This window comes from Drosophila erecta, unplaced genomic scaffold (assembly GCF_003286155.1).
Source record: "Drosophila erecta strain 14021-0224.00,06,07 unplaced genomic scaffold, DereRS2 tig00000055-arrow-pilon, whole genome shotgun sequence".
NCBI classification, from domain to species: Eukaryota; Metazoa; Arthropoda; class Insecta; order Diptera; family Drosophilidae; genus Drosophila; species Drosophila erecta.
Genome location: NW_020825200.1, coordinates 375,726 through 393,315, shown reverse-complemented (window position 1 = coordinate 393,315; position 17,590 = coordinate 375,726). Strand labels below are relative to the sequence as shown.

The following is a 17,590-nucleotide window of genomic DNA, read 5'->3' as shown; positions in this document are numbered from 1 at the left end:
GAGATCGTCCAAAAAGTCGGAAAATATGTCAGCGCCGAGGGGCAGCGGGAAAGATGACATCCAATATGCGGGAAAACATTGAAGACCTGACCCACATATTTCGTTGATGGTTCTCCTCAGTTTCCTTCCCCCCTTTCACGATTTCAGCTTTGCCCTCCAAAAAGTGATTGACAAGGTGAGACAAATGCTTCTGTCTCTGTCCCCGTATCCGTGTATTGGGACTCCACAGAGGGGACCCTGCTCCACCCCCTGTTGTACGCCTGATTGATTGCGGCTCGGCGTCCCCAAGGTCACTAGCTGGACTACAAAAGATATGCAAATATTGGGTGCCGAAAGAGAGCTGGGAGCGTGACTCGCGCCCAATCGGGGTCACCAAACATGGCAGTGGGAAAGGAGCTCGGGGGCACAATCTCTGAAGACGAGCGTAAGATCGACAAGCAGCCATAAACTCGAACTACTTATGGCAACTAGCCATTTTCATTGCATATTTATACGGCCGTAAAATGCGAAAGAGCAGCCGCACATGGGATCCCATGGCATTCCATAGCATGCGATCCCTAGATACCCAACTAAATAAATTTCAAAATTGTTTATTTTCTTCCAAACAAATCAGCGTGCATTAAAAACAGCGAGCAGAAGATTTTAAATCCAAATAAAACATTAACATCCGGTGGGAATCGAACGGTCCCAACTCATGCCGCCTTTCCTCCCATTGTGCCCACTGTGCGTGGGTGGTGTTGCTGCCATTGTTGCTGTGGGTGGTGGTGGAGGGAGTGGGTTCACCTTTGAAGTGGGGATTTACAGGTGTTTTATCTGCCAGTCTGTTTGTTTACAAAGGTCATGAGTTCCCAGACGAATGTAACTAAATTAAACTTTCTGGCAAGCCAAGCCACAATAAACACGGCAGCTGTTTTAGGGCACACATCATAACGAAAATATAACAACTTTTCCAGGACATACGGGGATTCCTCTCCGGATAACCACATTAAAGACCAACTATATTGCTACTTATAATGGAGAGCTTCACCAGTACTGTGTGACCCATATCATAATCGAACCGCAGCCCGTCATTTTCTTATTCATGTTCCACTTACTTCAGAAATTTGCATAGGGCTGGAAATTTGAAAACAAAAACACAATGGCATTTTGATGATAATTCCCCCACAAGCGAGTCTATTTATCAGTCTGGTGCTGTGGTTGCTTGGCTGGTGTTTCACCTTTCCTTAAGCAATTTAATAATGAAAAAAGAATAAAAGCAATTGCACACTGGGAATGAAGAGAAGTGAACATTCTACTGATTCAGAATAAATTCCGAAATTTCGGGGAGACTGTGTTTGCCAAGTGCAACAAACAGAAAAGCCCCGTCAAAAATTCGCATTTGATTTATTTATAAAGCCATGATGACGTCGCCATATCGGATCGAACCGGGTATAGTCTGCTTATTTTTCGGGTCTGTTTGCGAGCACGAGCGTCTCCCACCGAGGAAATTATAAAATATTGCAGGGGGATTGGTTTGGGGTTAAGTTGTGGATGCTGGATGCTGGAATGAATTTCCTGCGCTAAAACGTTTAATTTATTAATGAGATTTATTTATAGAGCGCTGAGTGGGCAGGTGAAAGGTTGCCGATTGGTGTGGTGGGGTTTTGGCCAGCTACGCGTGCCTGAAAATGCGAGAGCGAGGCAGGGTGGTCAGGGGTGGGGCCCCACTGCTTTCCCTCTCTGTTCCTCATCACGATGACGCGTGGTTATTGTAATTAAAGTTATGTGCGATATGTGCTGTGCTGCCACTTTTATACACTTGTGTTCACCGCACACTCCCTACCCCTCCCTCCTCCCCACTCCTCCACAAGTCACCCAAATTTCCTTTCGGCTTTTTAATGGCGCCTGGGTGCGGTCCACAAAAATAATTTACAACGTGTTGTTTTGCTTGTTTCTGTTTTGGTTGTTGTTATTGTTGGAGGGTGAGGGGCGGACGGGTAGGAGTTGGGGGTGTTGGCGGGGTTGGGGGAGTGGGGCAATTGAAGTGGAAGAGGCGGCCAATATACGGCAAGATAATGACAGCATTATGGCAGAACAACGAGCATATGGCGAGCGAGGAAAGAATTGTGGTAGGAAACAGAGTCAAATATTTCCTTACAACTTTGTAGAAGCTATGGATTGTTTTTAGGCAGGACTTCAAAGTATTGATACTAAGTATATGCACAATATTATCTATGAGACAACTGGAAACATAGAACTTGATTCACCAAATTTTTCGAATGTACATATACAATTTAGTTTTCAACATTTTCAACGGATTACAACAATTGGGGTGAATAAATTTTTGCTTAATATACGATAGTCTAGCAAGTGGCATTATACTCTAAAAACAGTGCATACATATGTATGCACATATGTGATCAAAATAGAATATATGGCGATTCTCCGAAGAGAACGAAAGAGTTTTGAACTCCTCTCCGGGGATTATCTCTTGACCCGCCCCCCTGCTCCTGGCTCTCGAAGCCACCAGCGTCTCTCCTAACCCCTCTTAACCCCTGAGCGCCTGATAAGCGGCACTGATTAGCTCAGCACAGAGGCAAGGTAATGAGATCACTCCCACCGATCGATTAGGACCACTCCGCCCTCCCTCTATCCTCTGCCGGCCGCCCAGAGCTGAGCCCGCCACCCCCCTGGGAATCAATAGCTGAGATTACGGCATCTCAAAGCTTGGAGACGATCCGTTCATCCAAAGAGAGAAAGAGAGCGGGCACCTGCCATCGTTCTTAGTGCGTTGTTATTCAATATTTTTTAGCTTGCGTTCTTAGCTTTTGATTCATTGGCCTGCGCACGCACACTCACGCAACTTTTTTGTTCCTTATTTGACAGGTTAATAGATTTAAACACATTTGATTACCTGAGCGAGAGAGGAGCCCAAAAGCGGAGCTTTTCCGGAGCGAGCGAGAGAGCGACACTCTGTTATGAAGTAATAATGGAGAAAAAACAACCGTATTCACGCAATTGTTGTTGTTTTGCAATAAGTTCGGCAATACGGTTCGGCGAAATGTTGCGCGAATTCTTATTGATGCTCTTGCTGCTTTGGTTATTTTTGTTGCTGCAGCATCACTTAGCAAAGACAACAAATAGCAAAGTCACACGCTGCGGTTTTTTTGTTTTTTTTTTTTCATTTCTATCACGCGGCACTATAGCTTTGATTTATTGTCTTTCCCGCTTGCACTTCTAAATTACAATCCAAAGCGATGAAACGCCTCAGAGATGTGTCAACAATTCAAAAAAAAAACAAACCCGAAAGCCTAAATAACGCGACGACGAGTAAAAAATGCTGCCACTGCCGCAGCGCTGCCCGAAAATCTGTTGATTAGTGTGACCGCAGCCTGCAAACAAGGAAAATACCAAATGGGTCTGCTAGTTCAGCTGTTCTGCCATTACCGGGCCTTTTTGTATTTGTTGTAATCCGATTTGGGTGAACATTGCAATTGCCTTTGAGTTATGGCTAAGGACACTTATTGCAATTGCTCACGTCTTTGAAATACGTTGTTTTATGATTAATACTTTAGTAATAAGCGCCACATTACAAATCGAAGCAAGAGTTGGCAGCACTGCTTAGCACTATTAAATGCTGCCAGCTACAATTCACACTTGAGCGGGCTTTTCAAATAGTTTTTATTCACTGCACAATAACTAAACCATAAAACTTACGTAAACAGCATTTAACAAATGTTACTGTTATCTGAGCAGGTTCGTCCAATACGCCAATATTTTTTGAAAAGTATGCTTAACATTCAATTCGACCTTGTTAATACTATATGTTACAGGCAGCAACTAAATTAAGGCAGAATAGAATCCACATATAGCAAAAGCACTAGATACAAACCCTCATATGGGTCACCCCACAACGATTCCTCCAGAATTGAAAACCAGTCACTTATGAAGTGCATGCCTCCTACAGCAAAATCGCCGGACTCGTGATATCTGTTTTTTTCTGCGATAGCTTTTCGCCCAGCTCAGCGGATTATAGTCGATGAGAGTTCATTGAAAGCAGAAACCGAAACGAAATAATCAGGAAACCTGAGGTGAAGTTCCATTGCGACTTAAGAATCGGTCAATATTCTGGGAGCTGGGAGGTGGGATATGTGAATGTGAACTTCTGAAAGATTTGGTTTTATTTCGTTTTATTTTGTTTTTCTTGATTTGTTATTTACGAACATTCTTTTTAGACACAAATACATATAATGTTATCTCCGCTCCTTCGTCTCTTTAAAAAACTACTACAAAAAATGGTTGTTGTTGTTGTTGTTTCCGTTGTGGTTGCTGTTAGCGCTTAAGAATCTACAACATATAGCTTACGATCTACAACATATAGCATTCTAGAGCATACATACTTATTAGGTATGTATGGTTAAATATCTATATATATATACATATATATGTGTATATATATATATATTCATATAAAAAAATACAACAAATTTGCAATTCGTTTTACATTCAGTTTCGTCGCCGTTCATTGTTATCATTTTTAATTCTTCTTGTTCCGGCCTGCGCCAAAAATGCAGACGAGAAGCAAAGATAGAAAAATTCACAAATATTTCCATTTAACATTTAGGTATGGCAAAAAGTCATCATCTATCAGTTAGCAATCATTATTGATATCAATCAATCATATTTAGAAGACATTCAATCTTCCACTGCTACGATTTTGTTTTTGAGTTCTTATTTGTTTTGTATTGTTTTCGCTTTTGTTTTGTTTGAAACGCATTTTACAAACTAATTTTAAAACTTATAAATACTACAACGTACGAGATCCGCCAAAATCTCATAGAATTTAAGCAAAATGAAACACACAAATTACAAGTTAAATAAGTTAAATTAGGAATTACAGATAAAGTATACAGTATAAAGAATACATCGAATTTATATATGTAAGAATATCTTAAAGACGCGACAGTTTTTGTGTGTGCTAGTAAGTGGATCGCTCAAATTCAATAGGGGAGAATGCAAACAGAAAGGTCGACATTTTTTCAACACGCTTACGGAGATTTTGGTGATATATAATGGTGACACAGGAGAACAAGGAAAAGCCACAAAAATACTCTTTCCCAAAACGCGGTCAAACGCTCAATAAATATTTACTCGAAAAAAATGCAAAGCAATTAGCTTCAGCTGGTTGGTCATTGGATATCAATTTCAAAGACAAAAATGTAATCAAAGCTGATGAATAATTATTTTGTTGGGAAAGAGTATTTCAGCAAAACGCATTAGTTTCGTATAGTTATATGCTTAATATCAGATGTGTAAAATAAAAATGAATCAGCGCTTTTCCCTATTGCAACGGTTCGTTATGTATGAGCAACTTTTTGTTTTTTTTTTCCTTTTTCTCTCCTTGTATAAATTAAGAAATGTTAAAAATTCAATTATTACATTTTCGATTGCACTTTGTTTTAGCTTGTTGCTGTTTTTTGTTTGTTTTTTTGTTTTGTTTTCTTTGTATGTGTGTGTGTAAAGTTCTTGAATTCATTTTTTCGTTTGTACATTTATTTTTCTTTGTTCCAACTGAGTGTATATGTGTTGTGTGTGTGTGTTTGTGTTTCTATAAAAATTAAGGCTTTGTTTTTGGACAAAAAAAATGACAAAAAATTGAAGGAAAATTAACGTTAACGTTAGCAACAATCAACTGATCACATCGAGTAAACGTACGTAGATTTTACTTAAAACTACTTTAAATCAGTTATAATATAACAACAAATATTAGAGCAAGGGGTGGGGCCCCAAAGCTGTTGCGGCTAGGCTATCAAAACCTTAACCTGATTTCGCAAACGTTTTGCAAGCGTGTGCCTCTTTGTTTCGTTTTTAGAATATTTACATGAACACGACAAAATGTGCTGAAGAAATGCAGAAAATTTCTTCACGATCCTACCCCGCCCCTTCAGACAACGCGCAGCGTAATAACAATATTTATAATGGATACGGGATAGGGCGTTGATACAACAACAGATAGCTTGACTTATCAATTATCACGCGAAATGCAGTATTACAAAAAAATATGTTTATATAAAATTAATCTTACTCGAATTGTTAATAAGATTACTCTTCCAATTAGAAAATTTCGTTCCTCTACACAGAGCTTCTAGCAAGCTATTAAACATGATCACCAAAAACGTTTTCCCCTTCGTTTTTTTTGTTTTTTGTTTTTCTTTTTGTTTCTGGAGCCGTCTAATTCTGGAGGGGAAGGCGAAGGACAGTTAAACTGCCAGCGCCATCCATCACACACAAAAAATAATCATGCACAGATATATATAGCCTATATATGCTGATGTACACAATCGGCGATGGCCGAAATAATAGCATTGCCATTGTAACACTTAGCAACGCGTGTTACTTTGGCTCTCATTACTCAATTTCGAAACTCGAGTAGCTAAAACAGCCAGTGTAGGAAATAGCGTTGTGACAAGGAGCCCTTTTTCAGATAAAAATATTATATTGGCAGTAAGGACTAAATTACTAATCTGAATACATGTTAGGGTAATCGAAAACGACTCTAACCACTATGAACTTGTTCTTATGAAAAAAACTAAATGAATGATACTGGCATATCAAGTTTTCGACTTTCGACAGAGCCTGCAGTGCTATTATTTGGACCGCAACCGGGTTTATATCTAGAGATAGAGAGAGTTAGGGCTTTAGAGCAAGCTAGAATTAGAGAGATAGATAGCTAGCCTGAGGTTGAGGGCTCGTTCAGCGGGCGATTTGAGGTGCGGCTCCTACTGCGATGTGCTGAAGTCGGAGGGCGAAATGGAGGCCGGAGCCGCCTCCGCCTCCAGGCTTCCGCATCCATCTACGTGGTCATGTTCACGGGACCGACTCGTGGGAATCGGCGCACTGCTGCCCATCATTGGCGGCAGCCTCAGCGTGGCTGCCTGCTCGTACTCCAGATCCATCTCCTCCTGCAATTGGATCATCTGCACTTGCTGCGGGTTTTTCTTCCAGTACAAGACGGGCCAGCGCAATGTCGTGGTCAGCGTGTCGTTGTGCTCCTCCAGCGAATTGTTGGCATAGTGCTCCACCAGGCTCTTCAGCGTGGAATATATGTTGTAAGGGGCAGAAAATCCAAAGCCGGTACTCGTCTCGTAAATAATGCAGTGCTGCACAATGTTGTTGCAGGCAATCGACAGAGCATAGTGACCCGCATCTCTCGCTCGAATCATGAAAGTGCCCGATGGCGCACCCTTCAGCATCTCCTCCGCATCCCTCCTCTTGGCATCCTTTAGCAACCAGAGGGCTTCGTTGCTGTGCGGCTGGTTGGAGACTGTCTCATAACGTTGCTGCCACTTGTCGAAGCCCATCTGCAATATCATCTTTAGATCGTCGTCCTTGAGGTTGAAGCTTTTTAGGCGCCTGCAGGTAAATAGTAAATAGGAAGGGATAATTTGAAAATTAGTAGCGCTCAAATACATAAATATTTCCGAGTGTGTTTGGCATTACAAGAGAAATTCGTCCAATACACGATAACCTGATTTACGGTCTTAAAGCCTGAATGCCTAACTAGTCCAGAAAGTCGTGTCTGTTCAGACTCAACACCTGTTGGATATATAATAATATATTCTGAGATATTACATGTTTTTAGACTTGAAGCTTACATCTCTCAAATAGTTCGTTTGAAAGCGAATCCGCAATTTTCGCATTTAAAGGAAACTCAAACTAATGCCTTTGGAGGCGTGGTGTACGTGACCTTATAGGCGAGGCTAGTCTGCATTAATTTCGCGTTACCCCTATGACGGGGGCTCTCAATCTTATCTTGGACATGGACTTATTTCTTCGAGGTAATAAAAATTATAAAATGGAATCTATGTAGGGAACTGAGCTTTTGCTAACAACTGACTTCGATGGCTAGTCGCTAAACTCGATTCGCTCTGATATCGATGCCTCACCAACCCCATGCAATTTCAACTGACGGCGAAACTCTTGATAACCAAATGCGACTGCGTGTTTCGGCCGCCACTCGGTCTACGAATGTCTAGACCCGCGGGTTTCCGCATCACGATCGGGCGATCAGGCAATCAGGCAATCAGGGGGTCTTTTTGTTTCCTTGCTATCCAAGTGACTAAGTTTCTGAGGCGCGATAGGCACAAGGCAGGGTGATATCATGGATCATTGCAGCGATAGAATCGAGATAGGACAACGCACAAAAACTTAATACACACGCTGCAAGACCTTTATCTTATCTGGGCTTGGTCAAGTGGCAGAGGGAGACACTCAGGGTGTTTTATCTTATGACGGTGGTCGCCTATCTCTGCAAATTTAGAGACACAAGAGCTAAAAACCTTGAGCCCAGCAAGAGATTGCAAAAAGCGGCCCTGAATTATATACAGACGCAATTAAGTATATAGAAGGAAAGGAGCTTGAAAAAAGTATATCTGATAAGCGCTGCTATCTTTAGCGGGGCGCTAACCTTATCTAGAGGCCTCCTTGCCTCCTCCCACTTGCCACTTCCCCAAGCTGTCACCCGCGCTGAAACACTCTAGGTGATACTCATAGAAACCGAGTAAGCCCATCCAACGATGACGTACCCCACCAAGTAAAAAGGCCTGTTGCTAGGCGAAAGACACCTCTTGCTATTCGTTTCTCGCCCTACAAACGAGCACCCGAAGATTGTGGGAAGATGGGTCAAGAGAAACGAACAAGTTTCGATAATCACGAAAAAACGAATGGGGGAGCATCCCCCATGTGGATAACTGGAGTCAAATGCAAAGGCTTTTGTTTGATTTTGCGAAGCAGATTACTCTTGAAGCCTAAGCAAGATTTCGGACACCATTATTTCTTACTGATTTTAGAGATCGGCGTAACAATCTTGTATATAAACAAATTATTGCTGTTGTAGTGAATTCAGCAGCATTGTGACCTTGATACACAAACATCTAGACATAACTATAGGGATACCCACGAAAGTCCCGATAAGGGGGTTTCTAAATATTTGAAAGAAATTCTTCAACGTTTTGGGTGAATTTCGAAAACTACAGCCATAGAAACTGACCTTGATACGGAGAAAAACATATAAACTGCTGTATATACAAATACAAATTGACCCTATAAAGACTTCGACTTGGATAACAAAGTCCAAGACTCGTCTATTTAGTAGTTTATAGACTAAGAAGAGGTATCCTAACGTTCCAGTTTGGATGGGTTATTATGAACGGCTGCGACCGCTGGCAAGGCACGTAGTCGCTTTGCTGGAGTGAAAAATTCAGGGGATGAGCGGGAGCGGAAGTGACCGCCGTTAACGTTAACAGTGTTATGCCATTATCGTATCGTATCGTACTTAGTCTAAAGCAGATTGCGTTTTTTAAAGGCATTACTATTGCTACTTAAGCATAGGTGGAGAGACTTACTCAATGTACTTGTCCTTGCGCAACTGCAGTATCTGCAGTTCCGGCTTAAGGGCATTGATCTGTCGCTCGAGCAGCAGCTCCTCCTTCTTCTTGTTCTCCATGTACTGGTTAAGGACTTGCAGCTTGGCCTGAAGAGCATCGAGCAGGTTGAGGAGTTTCTGCTTATTTTCCTGCAGGCTCCGGCGAGCGTTGGCATTGGCCGCGGCGGATGCAGCTGCGTTGCCTCCATCTCCGGCTCCTGCAGCCTCCGGGGTCGGGCCATCCGCTGGCGCCTTCATGAAGGATTCATTGAGCTTGATTTGATTACGGAATACCTTCTCTGTATTCCCGAATACGCTCTGGTGCAGCTTCTTCTCCTGCAGCTCCTCCCGAATCGCATTGAAGGAGTTGCGCTTCTGCTCGAGATTTTGCTCCAGATTCTGGAGCAACTGGCAGGTCCGGATGAATTCGTTGCTCAGCAAACATAGATCCCCGTGCGGCTGTGACTCTTCATCCTCGCGGGCGCGCAAAATCGGATTACTCAGCGTTATGTCCAGCGTCTTGTTGTACATGCTCAGCGAGTTCTCCTTGTAGTAGTTGATCATCTCAACCACCGAATTAAAGAGATTCGTTTCGATAAACCCGTACTTGTGATCCATGTGGCATATCTTTATGAGCTTCTCGATGCCGTCCTTCATCAGGGTGAGAGTGTACTCGCCCTTCATCGAGAGGGCGTCCCGCACCAGGAAGCTGCCGTCCGGCTTTCCGTTCAGAATGCTCTTGGCCTCCTCCCGCGATATCCGCCCCCAGTACCAAGGGGCCATGCGTAGCTCATCCTCGTTGGGATCGACCAGCGATCCGGGGGCCTGTGGCCGCATCGTCGAGTAGTGGAGCGGAGAGGGTTGCACTGCAAAAAAGTTAATTAAAAGGTTTGAAAAATTTAATTAAAAGATTGATAGAAGTTCCATCAAATATTTCATGTAATTTCCCCATTTTGTATGTATGCTATTTTATGTACATTTTAACCAAGAGTCGATTTTTAGTAAACAATGATTTCACTTTACAAATTTCCTTTCCTAACAACTCATCCTATTGAAACAATTGATAATCGCACTTAACGAAATAAAGTTGCTTGGTAAAACATGCTACGTTATTATTAATTAAATTATGAAAACAAATGAATAACTGGCAGTTTCTCAAGCTAATAAATTACACAGAAAGTTAAGAGTATCTACATAGAGTGATCTCATCCGATTGTCCAAATCCTAAAACGACATTGTATCAAGGCATCTAATAACTCTAATTCGGAACATAAACATCTGCAAAAGGAGAATCTTGAGTGAAATCGAAGTCTTGGCAATGAGCCTTTTTTCCCTTATTTGAGGGCCCCGATTGCTTCCCAATCCATTAATAAATATTGGCCACATATTGCGCCCCAGCAGAGCAAAAACAACAACTCTGTGTAAAAACGAGGCATGTAATCGCTGGCGTCCCGGTCTCTATCTAGCCCTCTCGCTCCCGGCCCCAGGCACCCCGCTAGCGCCCTCTCGCTCCAACGCACTCGGGCCTGTTGCCAAGCGCCCCCGAAACGCAAATACTTACTTTTGTGGGTCTTGTGGGGTTTTCAATGGGTCGGAATTCTTGCGCTGTGGATGCTGCAGCGGCGAAGGAATCAATGGATATGGATCTGGATCTGGGTCTGGATTTCGGGCTGCGGACTACTCGCTCCCCGTTCGCGATATAGCTATAGCTATAGCTCACCAACAGCGAATGGAGCACATCTTTCTATATTCTCGATTTCGCGATTCGACGGAACACTCACACTAGCAGCCGCACGCACACACGCACCCACACCAACGCACAACACGGACACTGCGACACACTGTTTAACAAAATGGTTGGCTTTTGATTTGTATTTTCGTGATTCTTAAGCACTTATTGGTTCTTCTAATCGGCGTGCAAGTTTTTCAACTGTAGCTGGACTAAAACATTTTCGTACAGCGCTCTTGGACGACAAAAATTGGGGTTTAATCACAATATATCAGCACACCATTATATTCGGGTAGAAATCGTGCGGTGTTGGACAGCGCTGTTGTTGCCATGCCACTTGCTGCGAGTGAGCTGCGGGGCCTTCCTAACACTGGCGGTTTCCTGTGTTGACCAAGTCGGAACAACGTAACGGTTGCAACTAATAACGTAGCGCAGGGAACAGGGCTGCCGAAGATCGACCATAAAATACTTTATATACACATCAAAAATTTTATACAAATAAATTACAAAAAGTTTAAGCAATTAGTTACATTCAAACAATCCAAGTTCACAATTCAATTCATTTGAAATTTAAATTTCAAAATACCAATTTTTAATGTATACTTTCTTTGCGAAAAGTGTACGGCTTTGTAATACTGGAATTAATATAAATATAATATAATAATTTTTGCCGAATATCGTTGTTTGGTTTAAAGAAGTGAGACTTTTAAGTTAACCGAATATTCCAAATAATTTAGCAGCCCTGGAAAAACGTTAGAAAACGACTGCTAAGCGTAACGTATCCGCCTTAGGCGGCAGATTCAAAATCATAGCTTACCATTCCGTGACTCATTTATTGTACAGAAACTTATTTTAGAGCTAAGCTACAGCATATTTATTGTAGTAAGAAAATAAGGACCATGACGTTTGGAGCCTACTTCACTCATCTGCGTAAATCAATTAGGCAGACGTTTATCAATTACTTTGTTTCCTCCATTTAGTTTAAATTTCTTTTAGTGGTAGTTATCGTCGTTCTGCGTATAGGCAATGCTATCTCTTAAGTAATTACGTTTAGCGTTAATTGTGGCCCGTTTCATCAAAAACGATATATTGGTTAACCAGCTTAGAGGTGCCATACATTTTGTTTAATGCGTAATGGTTGCCTCCTGAATGTTTATCAATGGGGTTTGTGTGTGAGTTAGTGAATGTATGAGGAAGTTTCTGGATTTGGAGTGCCTAGTGTATCTGAATGATGCCCGACTCCAGCAGTTTCATTATCTTATCGGCGATGGCTGGATTCTGCAAGTGTCTGAAAAATAAAGGTTGTTAATTAAAAAGAATGCTTTTTTTTAATTAGGATTACTTCCCCCATAGAACCCAAAAAAGTGAATCGAGTTACGGGTGTCTTGAAATCCCCAAGTAATGGCAAGATACTTACTCTTTAACCGCATTGGGATCGTTCTGCATCTGCTCGAGGATCATACGCATAGCCGGGTCCTTTAGAATCTGTTGAATCTCCGGGTCGGACATGGCGTTCTTCAGGACCTCCTGCGGATTGCGCTGGAAGTTCATCGAGCACTGACGGTAGCCTTCGATGGCCTCTGCGTTGTTGGGGTCCAGTTCCAAGGCCTTTTGGTAAGCGGCCTGCGCCTTAGATTGTTGCTGCATGCCCTGTAGGATTTTGCCCTTGCGGATGTAGCCCTTTATGAACTTCTCATCTAGCTTGATGCAAGTGTCGCAGTCCTTGAGGCCCAGGTCAAAAGCCGCCAACTTGGTGTAGCAGGCGGCGCGGTTACTGTACAGTTTGGGATCATCCGGATTGCGCTTGATGGCCTCGGTGTAGTGCTTTACAGCGGTGCTGTAGTCCCCCTTCTTAAAGAAGAGGTTGCCCTGCTCCTTCTCTTCCTCGGCCTTCTCCGGATTGATGTAGGCCATTCGCTCCTCCTCCTTGATTTTGGCCTCCACCTCGCTCAGCGAGGTCTTGATCTCAGGGGTGCGATGCTCGGACATGGCCTTCTCATAGTAAACCTTCGCCTGTTTGTAGTTCTCTAGCTTACGATAGGTGTTTCCGATGCGGGCAAAGGACTTAGCTATCAGCTTGAAGTCGGCGCGGCTTTCGCGCCCCACCTCAATGCCCTTCTCGCACTGCTTGATGCACTCCTCGTACTCCTTGCGCTCAAAGTGAACAGCAGCTATGTTATTGTAGAACGTGATATCCGTTGGATCGTGTTCAATGGCAGCGTTGTAGTGTTTTAGAGCCGTTTCGAACTCCTTTTTCTTGTAGGCGGCGTTGCCCAGTTCCTTCTCCTTCTTCGCAAAGTACTTATTCTTCTGCTCCTCAGTCATGTCTTCCACCCGAGGTTCAGCAGGCTTTGGAGGCTCAGCCGGTTTCGCCGGCGGTGGCGATGGAGCCCTGCGGCTGCGCGCCTGCTGGGGATCTACGTCCATGGGTATATCCCCTTGCGATTGCATAAAGTTCAGAGCCGAGGCAGTAATTTCCATGCGGCCCTGCAGGAGTACAGCATTCGTGGGATCGTACTTCAGACCTGCGCCGGTAACCGATGTTAGTGAGGTTAGGTCGGGTGATTCATGGCATATAACCGAGTTGTGTTTGAACTTACCCTCGTTATACGCTTCGAAGGCCTTCATAAAGTCACTTAGACCCGCAGCGGCAGCTCCTTTGCGAGAGTAACCCTTCGGCCAGGTGGGATTTAGCTGAATGGTCTTCTCCGCATCCTCTAGCGCCTCCTGGAACTTTCCGGCCTTGGCAAATGCCGCAGAACGGTTGCTGTAGAGCACATGGTTCTGGCCGTCCAGCGCGATGGCCTCTGTGTACGCCGCCACCGCCTCGTCGAACTTCTCGGCACTGAGCGCCTGGTTACCCTTTTCCTTGAGTTCGTTCACCTAAGAAAACCGCAAGGGTTTTGGATTGAAATTGCCGACGCCTTTTCTTTGTCTCGCACGCTTACCTTGTCCATTTCTGATAAGGGAGAGGATGACGCTGTCCAATTACAATTTTTCCTGTATTATTGTACAATTGTTTAATGAAACACGCTGCGAATTGTGCCGTGCAAGGTGAAAATGCGAAAAATGCCGACTTTTCTAGAAGCAATCGATAGGGTTGTCAGTGCAACTGCGATTTAATTGAATCTCTATGCAGGCTATGGTTTAGAACTCGTCTCTTTTTCAAGCGGGGAACCAAACCAGCAACCTTCAGGTTTCTTTGTTTAAATTATTTCTAAATTGTTTTTCAGAATTTAAAAATTTATTTGGTCAATACAAAAATAAAACCTCGATCTTTTGAGAATTAAGTTCTTATTGTAAGCCATGTGCTTAATATTATTGTTGTTGTAAATTAAAAAATTGGTTTAGTCAAGTAGAAAATAAAACCTCGAACTTTTGAAAATTCTAATTTTACTGTAACAGGGGCCATTTGTTTAATATTTAAATTAAAACGTATTCGGATGATGGAATCTCCTGAAAATAATGTTTTAAAACATTTCTTAAAACATATAAATTAATTAAGTGGTAGCAAATATCGATGCTAAAAAAAAAACATATCGATATCATCAAGTAGTCATAGATTTTTGTTCCAACTCTAGACTCGAAGCTGGCAACGCCGTGCAGAATACGACCAGACGCTGCTTTTTTCGTGCGGCTTCCGAAAATAATTGAAATTTAGCACAAAGTAAACAGGCCGCTAACGTAATTACAGTTGGACCGCGTAGCAGAGGCAAGCGGGTAGCGAAGTTACACATTTTGGCCACAGCAACTCCACAGTAAAGCCGCCAATATGGCCGAGTACTTGGCATCCATTTTCGGCACGGAAAAGGACAAGTGAGTCGCATGGCACATTTATTTTGACGTTCCCGGTGTTAATAATTAAATGGTGTTGCATTTACCAGGGTGAACTGTTCGTTCTACTTCAAGATCGGAGCCTGCCGCCACGGCGACCGATGCTCGCGCATCCACAACAAACCCACTTTCTCGCAGACGGTGCTGCTCCAAAATCTGTACGTGAACCCGCAAAACTCGGCCAAATCCGCGGATGGCTCCCATCTGGTGGCGAACGTCTCCGACGAGGAGATGCAAGAGCACTACGACAACTTTTTCGAGGACGTGTTCGTAGAGTGCGAGGACAAGTACGGGGAAATCGAGGAGATGAACGTATGCGACAACCTAGGCGACCATCTGGTCGGCAACGTCTACATCAAATTCCGCAACGAGGCTGATGCGGAAAAGGCCGCAAATGATTTGAACAACCGGTGGTTCGGTGGTCGACCGGTCTACTCGGAACTATCGCCGGTTACCGATTTCCGCGAGGCGTGCTGTCGGCAGTACGAGATGGGCGAGTGTACCCGCTCCGGCTTCTGCAACTTCATGCACTTAAAGCCCATCTCGCGTGAGCTGCGAAGGTACCTCTACTCCCGCCGCCGTCGTGCCCGCTCCCGTTCCCGATCCCCTGGACGCCGTCGCGGCTCCCGCAGTAGGTCCCGGTCCCCGGGTCGAAGAGGAGGAGGCAGAGGCGACGGTGTCGGCGGAGGAAACTACTTGAACAATGAGCGGGACAACATGCGTGGCAATGATCGCGGAAACGATCGCGATCGTCGCAAAGGTGGTGGCGGCGGAGGAGGCGGTGGGGGTGGAGGTGGACGGTATTAAATATTCTGGACATTTTTTCAGTACAGTGGGAATTGAGAGAGAAAGCAACGGACAAGCAGTAACGCAAAGCATCGTGTATTTTATTCTCTGCGTTGGTTTTCCACGTTTTTATATCACTTTGGAGTAGATGAGATGAGGAGGAAATGATGATGGGGAGTTCCACCACCACCAATGTACAAACCCCCCGCGAAATACTTTACCGAGCGCCCATTAGAATTGTAATTTACTATACATACATTCGTAATAATAAAATTGAGTAATACTATATCTACACAGAGGAATCGCAAAAGCCAGAGTATCGCATAAGGTTCCGAAAAATTGGGTATAATTGTCAAAAAGTCGAGGTACGAAAAATAAAAGATAGAAACAAATAAAATAGAATGGATAATATTTAGAAGGTGATGCCCCTTGAGGGGCCTGCAGTCTTATTTCGCAAATTTGTCTTACCAAATTATTTTAACTATATTGATACCGCTGTCAACTACAGAATCGGTTTTAAGCGAAATCTTTCATCGAAAGTAACTATTTAAATCTTTAAAAATGTATGCATTTCAACAACGAAATCCTTCTTTTTACCCGAGTTTCTCTTAGTCTTTAATAGGTGTATAGTTAAGGGCATGTTTGTGTTTAAGCTATGTCGGTTGGCGGGCTCCCATCTCGATTAGTCGTTCCAGCCTGAGAAACGCCTCTGAATGCCTCGCCTTCATTTAGCACCGCTGACTTCTCCGCTTGAAGATTACTTTGCGTGTGATTCGTCGATGGAGGCTCGGGCTTATCGGAGGAGATGCTCGACGGCTCCCTGGCCTTCAGTTGTTTGGTGATGTCTATTTGCTGCTGCAGCGCGTAGGTATTCTCGTGCTTCCGCCGTTGCTGCTGCTCAACATCCCTCAGGACACCATCATGGAGTCTCAGGCTGGAGGTTGAGGAACAGAGGCTATACTTTCATTCCGGAGTATTTGGCGCACTTACCGGTCTGCCGATTGTTTATAGTGCACATAACCTATGATCGCTGTGGAAATGGAGACCGCCAGGCCCAAAGTCACTCGGGAAGCGGTCGACATGACTGAGGTAGCGGTACCGGTCTGCAGCTGGAAGAGCGGTCTGCGGAAAATGCCTGCACTGGGAATTTGGCTGTCGGGTTGTATTGTTTCTGAGTCGATCCGGGTTACGACATGACTTTAAATTTGATAGAAAAACACCAGCACCATACAGCTGGCAAGAGAGAGTGGCCAGTTTACGGAAACAAGGTTTTCCCTATCCAAAGTTAGTGCGCGGGAAAATCAAATTATCAAAAATCAAAATCACGCAACACTTTTGTGGGGGAACAGCCAGCTGCAGTTGGAAAATCTCAGGTTATTGAAAACCTTATCCCTTAAAGATATAGACGAATATATAGTTTCAATGTGATGTATATAACAGCAATTCCGGTATCTTGTATCTTCGTACTACATAGCTTCTAGCCTTATCAATTACTTTCTTTTAGTTTTTTTAATATCTTTATCTACTGCTTTGACGCAGTGCCATGTACTTTCTGAAAATAGAACCAGATGCTTACCTCCCTGCAAAGATATCACCTAGTTATGACTGCATTATTTCGACTCATCTGGTTACTCACTAAACAACACACATCTCAATGGGTGGGGGCGATTCATTCAGGTGATTGGCCATCATTAACGCATAAAAGGAGCTCCCACTCCCGAATCCGGAATGCGAAACCCGGGGTCCGTGTTCCGTGGTCGGTGGTCCGGACATGCGCAGCACGCACCTGATGCGAACGACTGGAGGAACGACACCACAAAACCGAGGCAGAAGCAGAA

At 43.7% G+C, this 17,590-nt stretch overlaps 5 protein-coding genes across 10 annotated transcripts in view; 1 reads left to right on the top strand and 4 right to left on the bottom strand.

Annotated features, from left to right (window-relative positions):
* Positions 1 to 3,395, bottom strand: part of LOC6543319 (1-phosphatidylinositol 4,5-bisphosphate phosphodiesterase classes I and II) — a 50,301-nt gene extending 46,906 nt beyond the window's left edge. For all 6 annotated transcript variants that reach the window (XM_001968121.3, XM_015159757.2, XM_026979523.1 and 3 more), the window contains exon 1: positions 2,894 to 3,395. The gene's annotated coding sequence lies outside the window, so the exon portion shown is untranslated. The remainder of the gene's footprint in view (positions 1 to 2,893) is intronic.
* Positions 3,396 to 5,545: 2,150 nt separating this feature from the next.
* LOC6543312 (phosphatidylinositol 3-kinase regulatory subunit gamma) lies at positions 5,546 to 11,530 on the bottom strand. Its single transcript, XM_001968120.3, has 3 exons — positions 10,965 to 11,530; positions 9,384 to 10,269; positions 5,546 to 7,392 (listed from the first exon to the last, which is right to left on the bottom strand). Coding segments are annotated over exons 1-3 (1,521 nt in total). The 5' UTR covers positions 10,966 to 11,530; the 3' UTR covers positions 5,546 to 6,758.
* A 415-nt stretch (positions 11,531 to 11,945) lies between these two features.
* On the bottom strand, positions 11,946 to 14,266 carry LOC6543189 (stress-induced-phosphoprotein 1). Its single transcript, XM_001968119.3, has 4 exons — positions 14,081 to 14,266; positions 13,733 to 14,015; positions 12,550 to 13,657; positions 11,946 to 12,420 (listed from the first exon to the last, which is right to left on the bottom strand). Exons 1-4 carry the CDS (start codon positions 14,087 to 14,089, stop codon positions 12,348 to 12,350), a joined length of 1,473 nt encoding a protein of 490 aa, XP_001968155.1. The 5' UTR covers positions 14,090 to 14,266; the 3' UTR covers positions 11,946 to 12,347.
* A 422-nt stretch (positions 14,267 to 14,688) lies between these two features.
* Positions 14,689 to 16,156, top strand: LOC6543395 (splicing factor U2af 38 kDa subunit). Its single transcript, XM_001968118.3, has 2 exons — positions 14,689 to 14,948; positions 15,017 to 16,156. The coding sequence occupies exons 1-2, from the start codon at positions 14,905 to 14,907 to the stop codon at positions 15,771 to 15,773; spliced, it is 801 nt and encodes a 266-aa protein (XP_001968154.1). The 5' UTR covers positions 14,689 to 14,904; the 3' UTR covers positions 15,774 to 16,156.
* Positions 16,157 to 16,339: 183 nt separating this feature from the next.
* Positions 16,340 to 17,035, bottom strand: LOC6543403 (protein PET117 homolog, mitochondrial). Its single transcript, XM_001968117.3, has 2 exons — positions 16,743 to 17,035; positions 16,340 to 16,686 (listed from the first exon to the last, which is right to left on the bottom strand). The coding sequence occupies exons 1-2, from the start codon at positions 16,832 to 16,834 to the stop codon at positions 16,401 to 16,403; spliced, it is 378 nt and encodes a 125-aa protein (XP_001968153.1). The 5' UTR covers positions 16,835 to 17,035; the 3' UTR covers positions 16,340 to 16,400.
* Positions 17,036 to 17,590: the final 555 nt, after the last annotated feature.